Below are 14,992 nucleotides of genomic sequence, written 5' to 3' on the forward strand. Positions count from 1 at the left end.
TTCCCTGTCTTAGGTCAGTTAGGATCACCACTTTATTTTAAGAATGTGAAAGGACAGAATAATAGTGTAGAAAATGATTTATTTCAGCTTTATTTCTTTCATCACATTCCCAGTGGGTCAGAAGTTTATATACACTCAATTAGTTTTTGGTAGCATTGCCATTAAATTGTTTAACTTGGGTCAAATGTTTTGGGTAGCCTCCCACAAGCTTCCCATAATAAGTTGGGTGAACTTTGGCCCATTCCTCCTGACAGAGCTGGTGTAACTGAGTCAGGTTTGTAGGCCTCCTTGCTCGAACACGCTTTTTCATTTCTGCCCACACATTTTCTATAGGATTGAGGTCAGGGCTTTGATGGCCACTCCAATACCTTGACTTTGTTGTCCATTTTGCCACAACTTTGAAGGAAGTATGCTTGGGGTCATTGTCCATTTGGAAGACCCATTTGCGACCAAGCTTTAACTTCCTGACTGATGTCTTGAGACGTTGCTTTAATATATCCATATAATTTTCCTGCCTCATGATGCCATCTATTTTGTAAAGTGCACCAGTCCCTCCTGCAGCAAAGCACCCCCACAACATGATGCTGCCACCCCTGTGCTATCACGGTTGGGATGGTGTTCTTCGGCTTGCAAGCCTCCCCTTTTTCCTCCAAACATAACGATGGTCATTATGGCCAAACAGTTCTATTTGTGTTTCATCAGAACAGAGAACATTTCTCCAAAAAGGACGATCTTTGTCCCCATGTGCAGTTGCAAACCGTAGTCTGGCTTTTTTATGGCGGTTTTGGAGCAGTGGCTTCTTCCTTGCTGAGCGGCCTTTCAGGTTACTTCAAATATCGGACTCGTTTTATTTACTGTGGATATAGATACTTTTGTACCTGTTTCCTCCAGCATTTTCACAAGGTCCTTTGCTGTTGTTCTGGGATTGATACGCACTTTTCGCACCAAAGTACAAGCATCTCTAGGAGACAGAACGCGTCTCCTTTCTGAGCGGTATGACGGCTGCAGGGTCCCATGGTGTTTATACTTGCGTACTATTGTTTGTACAGATGAACGTGGTACCTTCAGGCGTTTGGAAATTGCTCCCAAGGATGAACCAGACTTGTGGAGGTCTACAATTGTATTTTCTGAGATTTTAGCTGATTTCTTGATCTTCCCATGATGTCAAGCAAAGAGGCACTGAGTTTGAAGGTAGGCCTTGAAACATCCACAGGTACACCTCCAATTGACTCAAATGATGTCAGTTAGCGTATCAGAAGCTTCTAAAGCCATGAAATCATTTTCTGGATTTTTTTATTTGTTTAAAGGCACAGTCAGCTTAGTGTATGTAAACTTCTCACCCACTGGAATTGTGATACAGTGAATCTTAAGTGAAATAAATAAATAAACATAGAAATAATAAATTGTTGTCACTGACAAAGTAGATGTCCTAACTGACTTGCCAAAACTATCGTTTGTTAACAAGAAATTTGTTGAGTGGTTGAAAAACGAGTTTTAATGACTCCAACCTAAGTGTATGTAAACTTCCGACTTCAACTGAATCTATTTTTTAACTTAACACCTTTTTCTTTTTTTTTTAACTGCGTTGTTGGTTAAGGGCTTTGTAAGTAAGCATTTCACTGTAAGGTCTACACCTGTTGTGTTCGGTGCATGTGACAAATAACATTTGATTTTATTTGATACAATTTTATTTTATTTGATCATTTGTGTCTGTGTTGGTGGGAGAGATGACAGAAAGCAATTCGCTGGTCCTCTATCTTCCTGTATTCTTTTTCAAGGATATCACATCTGATGTGAAATACAACTGGCACTCCTCTTACAGCTGTGTAATTACCTTAGATTCATGAATACATTGGAACTGTTTTGTTGCAAAAAGAGAAAGCATTTTTCTTTAATCCTTCTATAACAAGTGTATATGCCCCAGGCTACACCAATAACACCGCAGATCCAGAGAATCTTCCGCTGGAGAAAGATAAGAAAATCTTGTATTAGAAAGATGCCAAATAAATGGAGTTTTATATCTGCACTACTTATCTAGGCTTACATCTGTATATTAGTTTTACTTTCAGTACAAACATTTTTAGGAATCATTAACATACAGAACACATTTCTCAAAGTTAGTTATATGAAAATGGGTCAATACAGTATAATATGTTATTTAGAAATGTGTAATGTACAAAGTATTGGCATTACCAGTCTGGCCGACTGATCTTTGTTCTGTAAAAAACAAACAAACACAAAAAGGACATGTTTTCACATGTCAACTCCTATTTGTTTTCCTTCTTCATTTAGCTTGGTCTGCATAATGGAACCTATGGAAGAGTCCCAAACGTCTGAACCCCTCCCACACAGATTTTCCATCCTCCACAATGAAGGTATTGATTGTTACTTTTATATTATTGAACCCTTATTTTAGAAGTAAGTTGATACATTGATGCTTTACCTCAGGACCTTTGTCAAGACTCTTTAGAATCTTTTCAATTGCTTCTTCATTGCGAGGACACTCCAGTAGTCCCTGGTTCTCATGGAAGAGACAGTCCACTGTGAGTATTACATCACCTCTGGTCACTAGTCTGCTACTGTCAGGTCCAGTGTAGTCTGGTTCGAAAGTGTGATGCAGCACTACCAGGATGACAGGTTTACCAGCTGTCAAGAGAGAGGGGATAACAGTAACAATAATCACGTAAACATACCTGATTAATGAATCATTAACGTTTTGACAATGTTCTTCATGGATATTGATTACCTGGAATCTGCTGCAGTGCTGCTTCAATATCAGTCCCAGCACGAGAGACAATGGGACAGAAAGCCAGGATGACATCACTCTCCTCTAGTGACGTCACTACAGTTAAGTGTCTTTTAGCAGCGAGACGGTTAATGAATTCCTTATGAGACCCCAGAGTATTCCCAGTCACAACCGTGAAGAATGTGTCCATCGTCGACCCTATAGAGATACAGGAAATGTCTGAGGTAAACTAGAGAGGATTGTCAGATCTTTAAGCCCTGCTCACTCTGATCAACACACAAGTATTCACTTCAGTGGATGAACCCTCAGCTTATTCCATGATAACCACTTTTAACATGGTTTCATGGATATTGATTTCCTTGAAGGAAACACCCTGCTTGACAGTAGATGACTGTTTCAAAAGGCCCTATGACACCTATTTATTGTGCAACATATTATATTAATGTTACATTTATAACAGTACTTACTTGTTGGAGCAAAGTATAAGGGAGCAGTACCCCAGTCTTGTATGCCTTTTATACATAACAAGATGGCTGGTGTGGTGATATTGATGGTTTGACAGCACTGCAGGTTAAGATCATTAACGTTGCAGGTTAGGAGAACTAACGTGGCAGGTTAGGATAATTAATGTAGCAGGTAGGAGAATGAGATTAAGGTTAGGAAAAGGGTTCGGGTTAAGGCTACTACAAGCTCCACTCTGTTGATCTATGTGCACGTGCATGTGGGTGGAGTGGGATTCTTGGAGTAGTGGACACTTTTTGCTGACATGGGGCAGCAGCGTATCCTAGTGGTTAGAGTGTTGGACTAATAACCGAAAGGTTGCAAGTTCAAATCCCTGAGCTGACAAGGTCAAAATCTGTTGTTCTCCCCCTGTACAAGGCAGTTAACCCACTGTTCCGAGGCTGTCATTGAAAATAAAAAAAACATGTTTATAACTCAATGCCCAGCTCATTGATGATGTGAAGCCTGAGGTAAATGCCTCTTCTGCGTGAGCGTTGCAAAATAAATGTACACAAACATGTTATTCAGTCCTTGCACCCACACTGCATGTGAGATCTGTGTGGCCAGGCGCTAAGATAGAAGAAGTAGGTTATATGTGTGACGCTCAATCCGCTGCAAGTCCGGCCTCTCCCATCTCCTCATTGGTTTTTAAGAGCATATACCCACGAGCACCTCAGCTTTGGTCAGCATGTAATGGTAAGTCCGCCACCGTTGCCACGTTAATTCTCCTAACCTGCTACTTTAGTCATTAAAACCTGCTATGTAAACAAACCACCTGTGCCAGTAAACCATCAGTATCACCCCATTGGCCAACCATTTTTAAATAGGATATAAAATCCATCTGTAAATCCCTGCGGAAGGCTATGTGCTGAAACAGTAAAGAAACACTTTTATCAACTTCCACTATCCTCCAAGTGTCTGGATTTCCTCATTGCATTAATAAGGTAAGATTGTGAAGGTGTCACATGCATAGTCCTTCAGCTTACCTTGGGGTGCATTTGCATCTGCAGGTGGCAGACAGTTTACCTTGGAAAGAGAAATACATAGGTCTACTTTAAGTGCTGGTTCGAAACATTATTCAAAGTTAACATTTATCTGGTTATTATTAATGATAGATTTTTTTTGTCCTATTCATTACCTTGTTGCTCATTTTCAATTTTAATTGACGCTGCAGAGCCTCACAAAGATCATCTGATCTTCAATGTAATACAAAAGCAGATGCGTGAGAACACAAGCAAGACGCTCAAATGACAGTTTGTCCGATACAGTGTGCACTACCGCAGAACATCAAGGTGCATACTGAACTTCTAAATGCTGTCAATGTCAATGAGCCCACCAAGATAGACAAAGCAATAACAATTTGAACATTGCATTCATGAAAAGAGATTCAATGAAATAACGAACCTGCTTCTGCACCGTGTCTGTCGAAGCATTTACTTTCACTCTTGAAATATTCTCTGAACTCACTGAATTCTTATAATAAGAAAGTGAAACTAAAAGGGTGAGTATATCACGTGGATTTACATTATACTAACCCAGCAGACTTCTATAAAATATGATAAGTCCAAACTGCTTCTGACAAAACAGATTGTTTTATGTTGCTCTATATATATTGTATATTGCTGTATACACAGCAACTCCCATGGTGACAAAATAAAAACTGCTTAATTTAGTCATTGACCTTACAATGCTATTGCCTTACATTAAGAGCAATCCTGTTGTGAGGGTTGAGCCCTGCAAAAATATAACTGATATGTCAACATTTCTCTTTTTTTAACCTAATTTATGTAATGATTCACAGGTGTCTGATGCCCTCTATGTGCATGTGTAAACAGGTTGCTTTCAAATAGCTTATACTAGCCATTTGATTGTCAATGCAAATATTTTAGAGTATTTATGCCCATCAATCCGCCCCTCCCCGCACTAATGTCTCAATGTCACAAAATATACATATCATATACATATCAAATTCCTTCATTTCAGTTGATATTATATAGCTTCAGTCGATGTCGTGCTCGATGAAATATGTCATTGTCAGGATAGTGTTTAGTATGTGTTCAACTGCAGTCCAAACTGTAGTGTAAACGATATGTATACAGTGGCGGCTCCTCAGAGAAGGAAGGGGAGGACTATCCTCCCGAGTGAATTTCGTTTTTTTTTAAATGGTCAGACATTTAAGTTATCCTTTTTAGAAAACGAAAGTAAATATATTCCCATCACCAAATAATTTATTTAAACACACTGTTTTGCAATGAAGGTTGACAGTAGCCTCAACAGCACTCTGCAGGGTAGCAGCATGGTGTAGCCGGAGGACAGCTAGCTTCCGTCCTCCTCTTGATACATTGACTTCAATAGAAAACCAAGGTGGCTCTTGGTTCTCACCCCCTTCAATAGACTTCCACAGTAATTATGACAACTTCCGGAGGACGTGCTCCAACCTACCAGAGCTCTTGCAACATGAACTGACATGTTGTCCACCCAATCAAAGGAGCAGAGAATGAATCTAGTACTGAAAGCATAAGCTAACATGTGGTGAGTAGTTGACTCAAAAAGAGAGAAAGACAATAGTTGAACAGTTTTGAACAAATTCATAGCCTACTACAAATTCATAGCCTACTCAAAACACCCGGCTCAAACAGAGGGTTAGCTCGCTGGCTATCCAACACAACACTGGAACTCTTCCAAGTCATGGTAAGCTTTTGGTTTTATTCATTTATTTCCACCGGGGTCCGCTGGTGTAACTGCTATACTGCTTAATTACTGTAACGATATTGCATTAGCTATGTTGACTAGGACGTTACTTTTGCTAATATGCTAACAACGATGTAGTATCACTGTGCTGCCATCCTGTTAGAAGGTAACAGATTATTTTATTACAATGGTTAAATTGGATTTTCAGTGTGTTCAATGGTGTTATTTGCCCCCCTAGTGGATGTTTCTGGTACTTAGAAAGACTACGCAAACCGGAAGTAGAGAATTTGTTCTGCACGCATAGAAGCAGCTACAAACAACGCTACGGTGCAGGTCTTTCAATGTAGTTATTTCTTGTCACGCTTCAGCCTTGGAAAATATTTGTTTGTAAGTTCGATTCAAGCATTTAGCTAATGATGATAATCTTGTTATTGATAGAGTTGCTTACATATCAATGTTGGTTGGTTGCATTTACTCACAAATTGCAATGCATTTCATGTATGTCGTTAGCTGTATTACTTTGCTCGTTACATTTACATTACATTTAAGTCATTTAGCAGACGCTCTTATCCAGAGCGACTCGTGCGTCATGCAAACGTATTGTAAAATATACAATACTGTAGTTTTGTTACTGTTCCTAGTGTAATATACCTTGTTATTCTACATAAATGGTTGTACATTATTAGAGTAATGAACGGAGCCAATTACCATATGAGTAACAATTAGCTATATGGTTTGACATCATGCCAGATGCATGGTACCTTAGCACATGCTTTGTATTTATACAACTTCAAATGTATAATGTACAGCTACAGTGTGTCGGTGTGAATTGAATACTAAAGTATATTCTTTTCTGTATTTTGCAGTTTCACAACATAAACGTTTACAATATATTCATTCAATTAAAGTCACGCCTTGGGAGTTTTATTGAAGATCAGTTGTTAGCTATCTGTCTAGTTTTGCATGGGAACGCAACTCAAGGGCAGAATAATCACGTTTCACGTAAGACCCAGATAACATCAAAATAACAACAGTTTATTGATCCAACAGGGGCAGGCAAAAGACAGGTCAAGGGCAGGCAGGGGTCAGTAATCCAGATAGGTGGGGCAAAGGTACAGGACAGCAGGCAGTCTCAGGGTCAGGGCAGGCAGAAAAGGTCAAAACTGGGAAAACTAGAAAACAGGAAGAATCGAGAGACAGGAACAGAGGAAAAACCACTGGTCGGCTTGACAAAACAAGATGAACTGGTGTAACGGATGTGAAATGGCTAGCTAGTTAGCGATGTACAAATTAAGAGAAAAGGTGAGTGAACTGTTTACACGTGATTAGGGGTGTATTCATTCCGCCGACTCTGTTGAAAAACACTTCTTAAACAGAAGCAAATGGAACGAAACAGGGATAAACATACCTGAATTTGTCCAATAAAAACTCTAGATGCAGGAAAAAGTGTGCACGGCGGTATTGAATATGTCACTGTCTGTCACCTCAACATTTTCTCTTGACCTGTGTGCAGCTACGTTGTAAACTTTCATTCAGGCTTGGTTGTAACAACCTCATGATGGGTATATGGAAAATTTGAGGATAATGTTGTCGCCTAGTTACATTGAGTAACATAGTGGTGTGGGGGCTGTGCTTTGGCAAAGTGGGTGGGGTTATATCCTTCCTGTTTGGCCCTGTCCGGGGGTGTCCTCGGATGGGGCCACAGTGTCTCCTGACCCCTCCTGTCTCAGCCTCCAGTATTTATGCTGCAGTAGTTTATGTGTCGGGGGGCTAGGGTCAGTTTGTTTATCTGGAGTACTTCTCCTGTCCTATTCGGTGTCCTGTGTAAATCTAAGTGTGCGTTCTCTAATTCTCTCCTTCTCTCTTTCTTTCTCTCTCTCGGAGGACCTGAGCCCTAGAACCATGCCCCAGGACTACCTGACATGATGACTCCTTGCTGTCCCCAGTCCACCTGGCCATGCTGCTGCTCCAGTTTCAACTGGCCTGGGCCCTAGGACCATGTCCCAGGACTACCTGACATGAGGACTCCTTGCTGTCCCCAGTCCACCTGGCCATGCTCCTGCTCCAGTTTCAACTGTTCTGCCTTACTATTATTCAACCATGCTGGTCATTTATGAACATTTGAACATCTTGGCCACGTTCTGTTATAATCTCCACCTGGCACAGCCAGAAGAGGACTGGCCACCCCACATATGCTCTCTCTAATTCTCTCTTTCTTTCTCTCTCTCGGAGGACCTGAGCCCTAGGACCGTGCCCCAGGACTACCTGACATGATGGCTCCTTGCTGTCCCCAGTCCATCTGACTGTGCTGCTGCTCCAGTTTCAACTGTTCTGCCTTATTATTATTTGACCATGCTGGTCATTTATGAACATTTGAACATCTTGGTCATGTTCTGTTATAATCTCTACCCGGCACAGCCAGAAGAGGACTGGCCACCCCACATAGCCCGGTTCCTCTCTAGGTTTCTTCCTAGGTTTTGGCCTTTCTAGGGAGTTTTTCCTAGCCACCGTGCTTTTACACCTGCATTGTTTGCTGTTTGGGGTTTTAGGCTGGGTTTCTGTACAGCACTTTGAGATATCAGCTGATGTACGAAGGGCTATATAAATAAATTTGATTTGATTTGATTGAGCTGGGTGAATGGAATATGAATGGAATATGCTGTAATAGAAATAAGGCCATGCTCATTACAACAACAAAAAATCCCTCCTCCCTCATCATAAACAGCTCTGACCGCAACTGGTGTATAATCCAGTGTCAGTCATCTTGATTCACAAGGCGAGTGATTATATCATTGTCAGTGGAACAGCAACATCAACAGGCACAGCAGCTGAGCAGCAGATTCTTCTGAAAAGAGGGTAACATATGTGAATGTTGGTATGGAAAACAATGAGAATGTGTCTCTTGTGTCAACAATAAGTATACACCAGTATTGAACTCTATCGTCATCATGTGGAATACAAGTGAAATGGCTTACCTTTGGTTATATGTTGAACCTCTTCAGAATCTTTTTGACTACTTTTCAATGCAATGACACTCCTGTAGTCCCTGGCTCTCATGAAAGAGACAGTCCACTGTGAGTATGACATCACCTCTGGTCACTAGTCTGCTACTGTTAGGTACATTGTAGTCTGGTTCGAAGGTGTGATGCAGCACTACCAGAATGACAGGTTTACCAGCTGTCAAGAGAGTGAGGGACAGACAAGAACAATAAATCATTCAGGAAAACAGATAATTACAATATATTAAGGTACAGAATGTTTGTGGTAAGGAGTGCAGTACATGTGGTTTGAAAGGAGTGTAGGTTGCAGTAAGTATCAGCTCCTTAAATCTAGGGCAAGCATTCATATTGAAATCCTGGAATCTGCTGCAGTGCTACTTCAATATCAGTCCCAGCACGACAGACGATGGAACAGAAAGCCAGGATAACATCATTCTCTTCCTTCGTCACTTCAGTTAAACCTCTTCCTGTAGTGAGAGACCCTGTAAAGTCCTCATGAGACGTCCCAGTATTCCCAGTCGTTACAGTGAAGAATTTCAGAGTAATACTTATACTGTATCATGTACAGTATAAGTATGTTGTTACTATGTGCAACTACGTTGTTACTATGTGCAACTACAATAATAAGCAGTAGCCCACAGTCGAATAATTTAAATGTAAGCCTACATATATCATTATATTTACCCTGTCGCTTATTTTTCTTTTTGCTTAGTTGGGGGTTGTTTTCAATGATGTTACAGAGCAGGATGTCGAGTAGGCAATTATTTATCACCCTGTCCTGATCTATGGATCAGCCCTGGCCTGTCAATAAAATACAAATACACATCAGTGCAATACCCTCCTTCATATCTCAACCGTTTGTAGCAGGACGTTTGAATCCAAGCAGAGATACCAACCAGTCAATTGCAACATTTGGAAAAAGAGACAAATTAGGGAGGTAAAACTACAATAGTCCATAAATGTTGCAGTAAAACTACAGTAGTCAGCAGTCATTTTAGCCAATGTGTCAGCAGGTCTAAACCAGTGGCAATTAAATACCCCTAGTTGATCTTCTGTCAGTGTCACTTGAATCCAAGCAGCGATACATTGGGTTTGGATTATTTTATTGAAAATTGTAAAAAGAAAGAAAAACGAGTAGGTGTGTCCAAACTTTTGACTGGTACTGTATGTACTATATAACATAATTGGATAGGGTCAGAGCAAGGTGTACATTTCATGGCTTACACCAGTAAACCCACCAGTAAACTCATGTCAGATCAGTGATTACATAACAAAAAGGAGAATGATGGGATTAATTTTGTACAAAATAATTCAAACACATGTCACATCTCATAGGATGCCTCTGTGCTCTTGCCCTACCACAGTTTGTGTGGATGCCCTCCATTCTATGACAAGAACGACGACAAGCTCTTTGAGCAGATTCTGAAGGATGAATACGAGTTTGACTCTCCTTACTGGGGCCCTATCTCCAACTCAGGTACGGCAGTCCCCCACTCTCAGAAGAAAGAGACATAAATCCAGTCCATTTCAATATATATTACATTATGTTGCCAGTATTACGCCACTTTGTCAGTGATTTTGTATTATTGGAAATGGCTACCTGGGATTGGTGTTTCTTTGTGCGTGTGTATGGGATTAGCCATTATACACTGACTGGCCAAGGAACAGAGTCACTGTGTATGAGATCATTACTAAGAGAGCACCAGGGATCATGGTACACAGAGAAGTTAGAGACCTGCAGGACTGGTTAGAAGTCCAGCCAATGCCAGGCTGGAGTCTGGCCAGTGTTTGTTTTACTGCAGTGAAGCTCCTTGTTGGAGCCTGGGTTGAAGTGGTAGTTTAGCTCTCCTTTGGCAAACTTTTGCCATATCGAACTACACTTTAAAAACACCTGCTCTTTCCATGACATAGACTCACTAGGGGAATCCAGGTGACAGCTATGATCCCTTATTGATGTCACTTGTTAAACTACTTCAATCAGTGTAGATGAATGGGAGGAAACAGGTTAAAGAAGGATTTTTAATCCTTGAGACATGGATTGTGTGTGTGCCATTCAGAGAGTGAATGGGCAAGACAAAAGATTTAAAGCTGAAATATACTACATTACTAAAAGTATGTGGACACCTGCTCGTCAAACATCTCATTCCAAAATCATGGACATTAATATGGAGTTGGTCCCCCCGCCCCCCCTACACTGTAATAACAGCCTCCACTCTTCTGGGAAGGATTCCACTAGACGTTGGAACATTGCTGCGGGAACACTCTTCACTTTAGCCACAAGAGTATTAGTGAGGTCGGGCCCTGATGTTGGGCGATTAGACCTGGTTCGCAGTTGGTGTTCCATTTCATCCCAAAGGTGTTCGATGGGGTTGAACAACTTTGGGCCAGTCAAGTTCTCCCACACAGATCTTGACAAACCATTTCTGTATGGACTTCGCTTCGTGCACAGGGGCATTGTCATGCTGAAACAGGAAAGGGCCTTCCCCAAATTGTTGCCACAAAGTTGGAAGCTCAGAATCGTCTAGAATGTCATTGTATGTTGTAGCGTTACGATTTCCCTTTACTGGAACTAAGTGCAGTATTGAAAAAAGTACCCAATTGTCATACTTGAGCAAAAATAAAGAGACATTAATAGAAATTGACTCAAGTATAAGTGAAAGTCACACAGTAAAATCCTACATGAGTCAAAGTCTAAAAGAATTTGGTTTTAAATATACTTAAGTATCAAAAGTAAATGTAATTGCTAAAATATACTTAAGTATCAAAAGTGAAAGTATAAATCAATTAAAATTCCTTATATTAAGCAAACCAAACGGCACCATGTTCTTATTTGTTTTATTTATAGATAGCCAAGGGCACGCTCCAACACTCAGACATCATTTACAAACAAAATATGTGTTTGAGTTTGCCAGATCAGAGGCAACTCTAATAGCTACTATAAATTCGACAGTGCAGTTAGATTAACAATAATTTCAGATATGTCTATGTCCTGGGAAATGTTCTTGTTACTTACAACCTCGTGCTAATCACATTAGCCTACGTTAGCTCAACCATCACATGGGGAGCCACCGATCCTGAAATAGTTTTAAATAAAGTGAACGGGGTATGGTAGTAGGTGCCAGGTGCACCGGTTTGTGTCAAGAACTGCAACGCTTCTGGGTTTTTCACACTCAACAGTTTCCTGTGTGTATCGAGAATGGTGCACCAGCCAACTCGACACAACTTAATCAGGAGTGGACAATTTTAGGGGGGGTGGGGGGGGGGCGTAGTGCAGTTAATGTGTGTGTTCGTAATGCAGTGTGAGTTGGGTCAAGCCAAACCGTTGGCATCACCATGAGTGACAAGGAGTTGGCAGGGTGGCACAAACCGACTGGGAGTCAGGCTAAGGTCTGCAGCAGCAAGGAATGTGTGTGAGAGTGTATGTGTGTGGAAGAGCATGTTGTGGCTAGAACAGAACAGTGGAAGGTATCTCTCCTCTTTGTTGCCATAACTTCTTGCCCCTCAGGGGAAATATTTCGGACCAGATTAATAATTTCTACTCCCCGTCAGTCACATCACTGATTTATTTGACTAACCTCTCATGTTAGAGCAGTGACTCCCAACTCCAGTCCTCCAGTACTCACAACAGCCCAACTCCAGTCCTCCAGTACTCACAACAGCCCAACTCCAGTCCTCCAGTATCCCGAACAGAACAACTCCAGTCCTCCAGTACTCACAACAGCCCAACTCCAGTCCTCCAGTACCCCCAACAGCACACATTCTTGTTTCCTCGGACAAGCACACCTGACTCAACTGATCAACTGATCATCAAGCCCTCAATGTGTTGAATCAAGTGAGTTTGTCTGGTGCTTCACCAAAAATGTGTGCTGTTGGGGATACTTGAGAACTGGAGTTGGGAAACACTATCATCCAGAAGGCGAGGTCAGTACAGGTGCATGAAAGCTGGGACCGAGAGACTGAAAAATAGCTTCTATCTCAAGGCCATCCGACTGTTAAATAGCCATCACTAACCGGCATTGGCTAGTGATGGAGCAGGATACACAACCCTGCCCCATATACATAGACATGGAATCACTGACCACTTTTATAATGGAATACTAGTCACTTTAATAATGTTTACATACTGCTTTACTCATCTCATGTTAACACTGTATTCTTTTCTACTGTATTTTAGTCAATGCCACTCCAACATTGCTCAATCTAATATTAATATATGTCTTATATTTTCCTTTACTTTTAGATGTTTCTGTATTGTTAGATACTACTGCTCTGTTGAAACTAGGAACACAAGCATTTTTCTACACCCACAATAGCATCTGCTAAATGTGTGCATGTGACCAATAACATGTTTATTTTCTTTGATACAACAGAGTTAGTGAGAGCCACACATTGGACACAACCACAAAACAAAGCAAGGTGGCTAGCTTGTAGGACTAGGCCTGTACCTTGATTACTGAAGGAGCAGGGAAGGATGGAAAGGGGCCAGCGCTGCCACACTCAACTTAGTAGAACAAATGAATCAGCCTGGTCTCATAGACCAGGCGTAACATAGTAAACATTGTTGAGAAAATCTTGTATCAAGGACCAGGCAGAGCTCATTATCCAGTTAATAAGAGTTTGTTCAAGCAATTGCAAGGGAGATCACACTCGGGATAAATCGGAGAGGAAACTCAAAGTTTGAGTCGTACACAGTCATTATATACTTCTTCTTACACAAAGAGCTGCTTGCTTCTCCTAAATGGGTGGCAAGCTTACATGAGAGATAATGGATACTTGGCTCCACTTCCTTAAAGCATTGTACACCAGTTCTCACAGACTATATGCCTAAGAAAGGGGTATGAGTTCCTAAAAAGTTATTTAGCTGGAAGAAGATTTCAACCTTGAGCTAGGCCTCTGGTGCCCGAAGAGATAAGGAGCCTGCACCAAATAACTCCTTTGTGCGCCCTGAGAAGAGGAACACAAGACAGCCATGGAAAATTACCAGTTGAATAGCACTAGACAACTCAACAGTGGCTATTTTAGCATGTAAATCTTGGTGGGGCAAACTTAAAAAAAAATGTTTTAGATGCATGCCAGCAAAGCCACTACACTGCACAACACTAAACAATACATTCATTGGACTATAAAAGGTTTTAAAAAATGGTGCCCACAAACTGTTCAAGCCTACATAAAGCTGCCCCAACAGCAGTGTCCCAACAGCAGTCCCAACACCTTACCACTGTTACACCTGGTTGGTGGAGTGCTGCAGATATGGTTGTCCTTCTGGAAGTTTCTTCCATCACTACAGAGGAACTTTAGAGCTCTCAGAGTGACCGTCAGGTTCTTGGTCACCTCCCTGACCAAGGCCCTTCTCCCCCGATTGCTCAGTTTGGCCGAGCGGCCAGCTCTAGGAAGAGCCTTGGTGGTTATTAACTTCTTAATTTTATTTAAGAACTATGGAGTCCAATGTGTTCTTGGGGACTTTCAATGCTGCATAAATTCTTTGATACCCTTCCCCAGATGTTTTATATCAATTCATAATTTGTGAGCATGGTTTATAATTTGTGAGCTCGTTTTATAAATCATGAGCACATTTTATCATTTGTGAGCTTGTTTAAAAAAAAACATCTCGGTCAATGTCACCTCCAGGGCGCAGTACATCTCTCATTTATTAAATTATGTGTCTAATAAATGCTTCGTCGGTGAGTAAACTACTTGAAAGTAAACAACTTGGGAAAATATCACTGTGGTAATTTCTGCTATTTGAGATTAATATGTTCATAGACAAAGTAATATGCATTCAAACAAGAAATTACTGGAAAATGTACTTCCTACCATTGATTTCATTCAGAATCTCTTCCAAAAAGCCAATGTGTGAATTATTGCATCATACAATGATTACAGTGGTGTTAATGTATTACTGCTGATCACACTGTATCACACACTTCTAAAGACAGGTTGGTCTCGTCTTCTTTTCATCTTCAGGTGTGAGTGTGCACTGCCTCGTTTCTTGGGCCTTTCATCAGCAAATGCTGCAGCAACTGACCTTCCCCTCTGTTTCTTGTCTCACCTTAGA

General features: G+C 41.0%; 1 protein-coding gene across 1 annotated transcript; it reads right to left on the reverse strand.

The window, feature by feature from the left end:
* Window positions 1-1,683: 1,683 nt before the first annotated feature.
* LOC123995121 lies at window positions 1,684-4,724 on the reverse strand. The gene is made up of 7 exons (XM_046298483.1): window positions 4,652-4,724; window positions 4,386-4,443; window positions 4,234-4,273; window positions 2,747-2,944; window positions 2,444-2,646; window positions 2,194-2,217; window positions 1,684-1,962 (listed from the first exon to the last, which is right to left on the reverse strand). Exons 1-7 carry the CDS (start codon window positions 4,678-4,680, stop codon window positions 1,831-1,833), a joined length of 684 nt encoding a protein of 227 aa, XP_046154439.1. The 5' UTR covers window positions 4,681-4,724; the 3' UTR covers window positions 1,684-1,830.
* Between the last annotated feature and the right edge of the window lie 10,268 nt (window positions 4,725-14,992).

The sequence above is a fragment of the Oncorhynchus gorbuscha genome, linkage group LG14 (assembly GCF_021184085.1).
Source record: "Oncorhynchus gorbuscha isolate QuinsamMale2020 ecotype Even-year linkage group LG14, OgorEven_v1.0, whole genome shotgun sequence".
In the NCBI taxonomy this organism is placed as follows: Eukaryota; Metazoa; Chordata; class Actinopteri; order Salmoniformes; family Salmonidae; genus Oncorhynchus; species Oncorhynchus gorbuscha.

Bases quoted from the DNA above. Each gene is read 5' to 3' on its own strand.
- LOC123995121 (XM_046298483.1), bottom strand. From the start codon at position 4,680: ATGCTTCGACAGACACGGTGCAGAAGCAG. The intron at 4,444-4,651 runs GTTCGTTATTTC...ATTACATTGAAG, and splicing joins CAGACACGGTGCAGAAGCAG to ATCAGATGATCTTTGTGAGG. The intron at 2,945-4,233 runs GTAAGCTGAAGG...GTATCTCTATAG, and splicing joins AGATGCAAATGCACCCCAAG to GGTCGACGATGGACACATTC.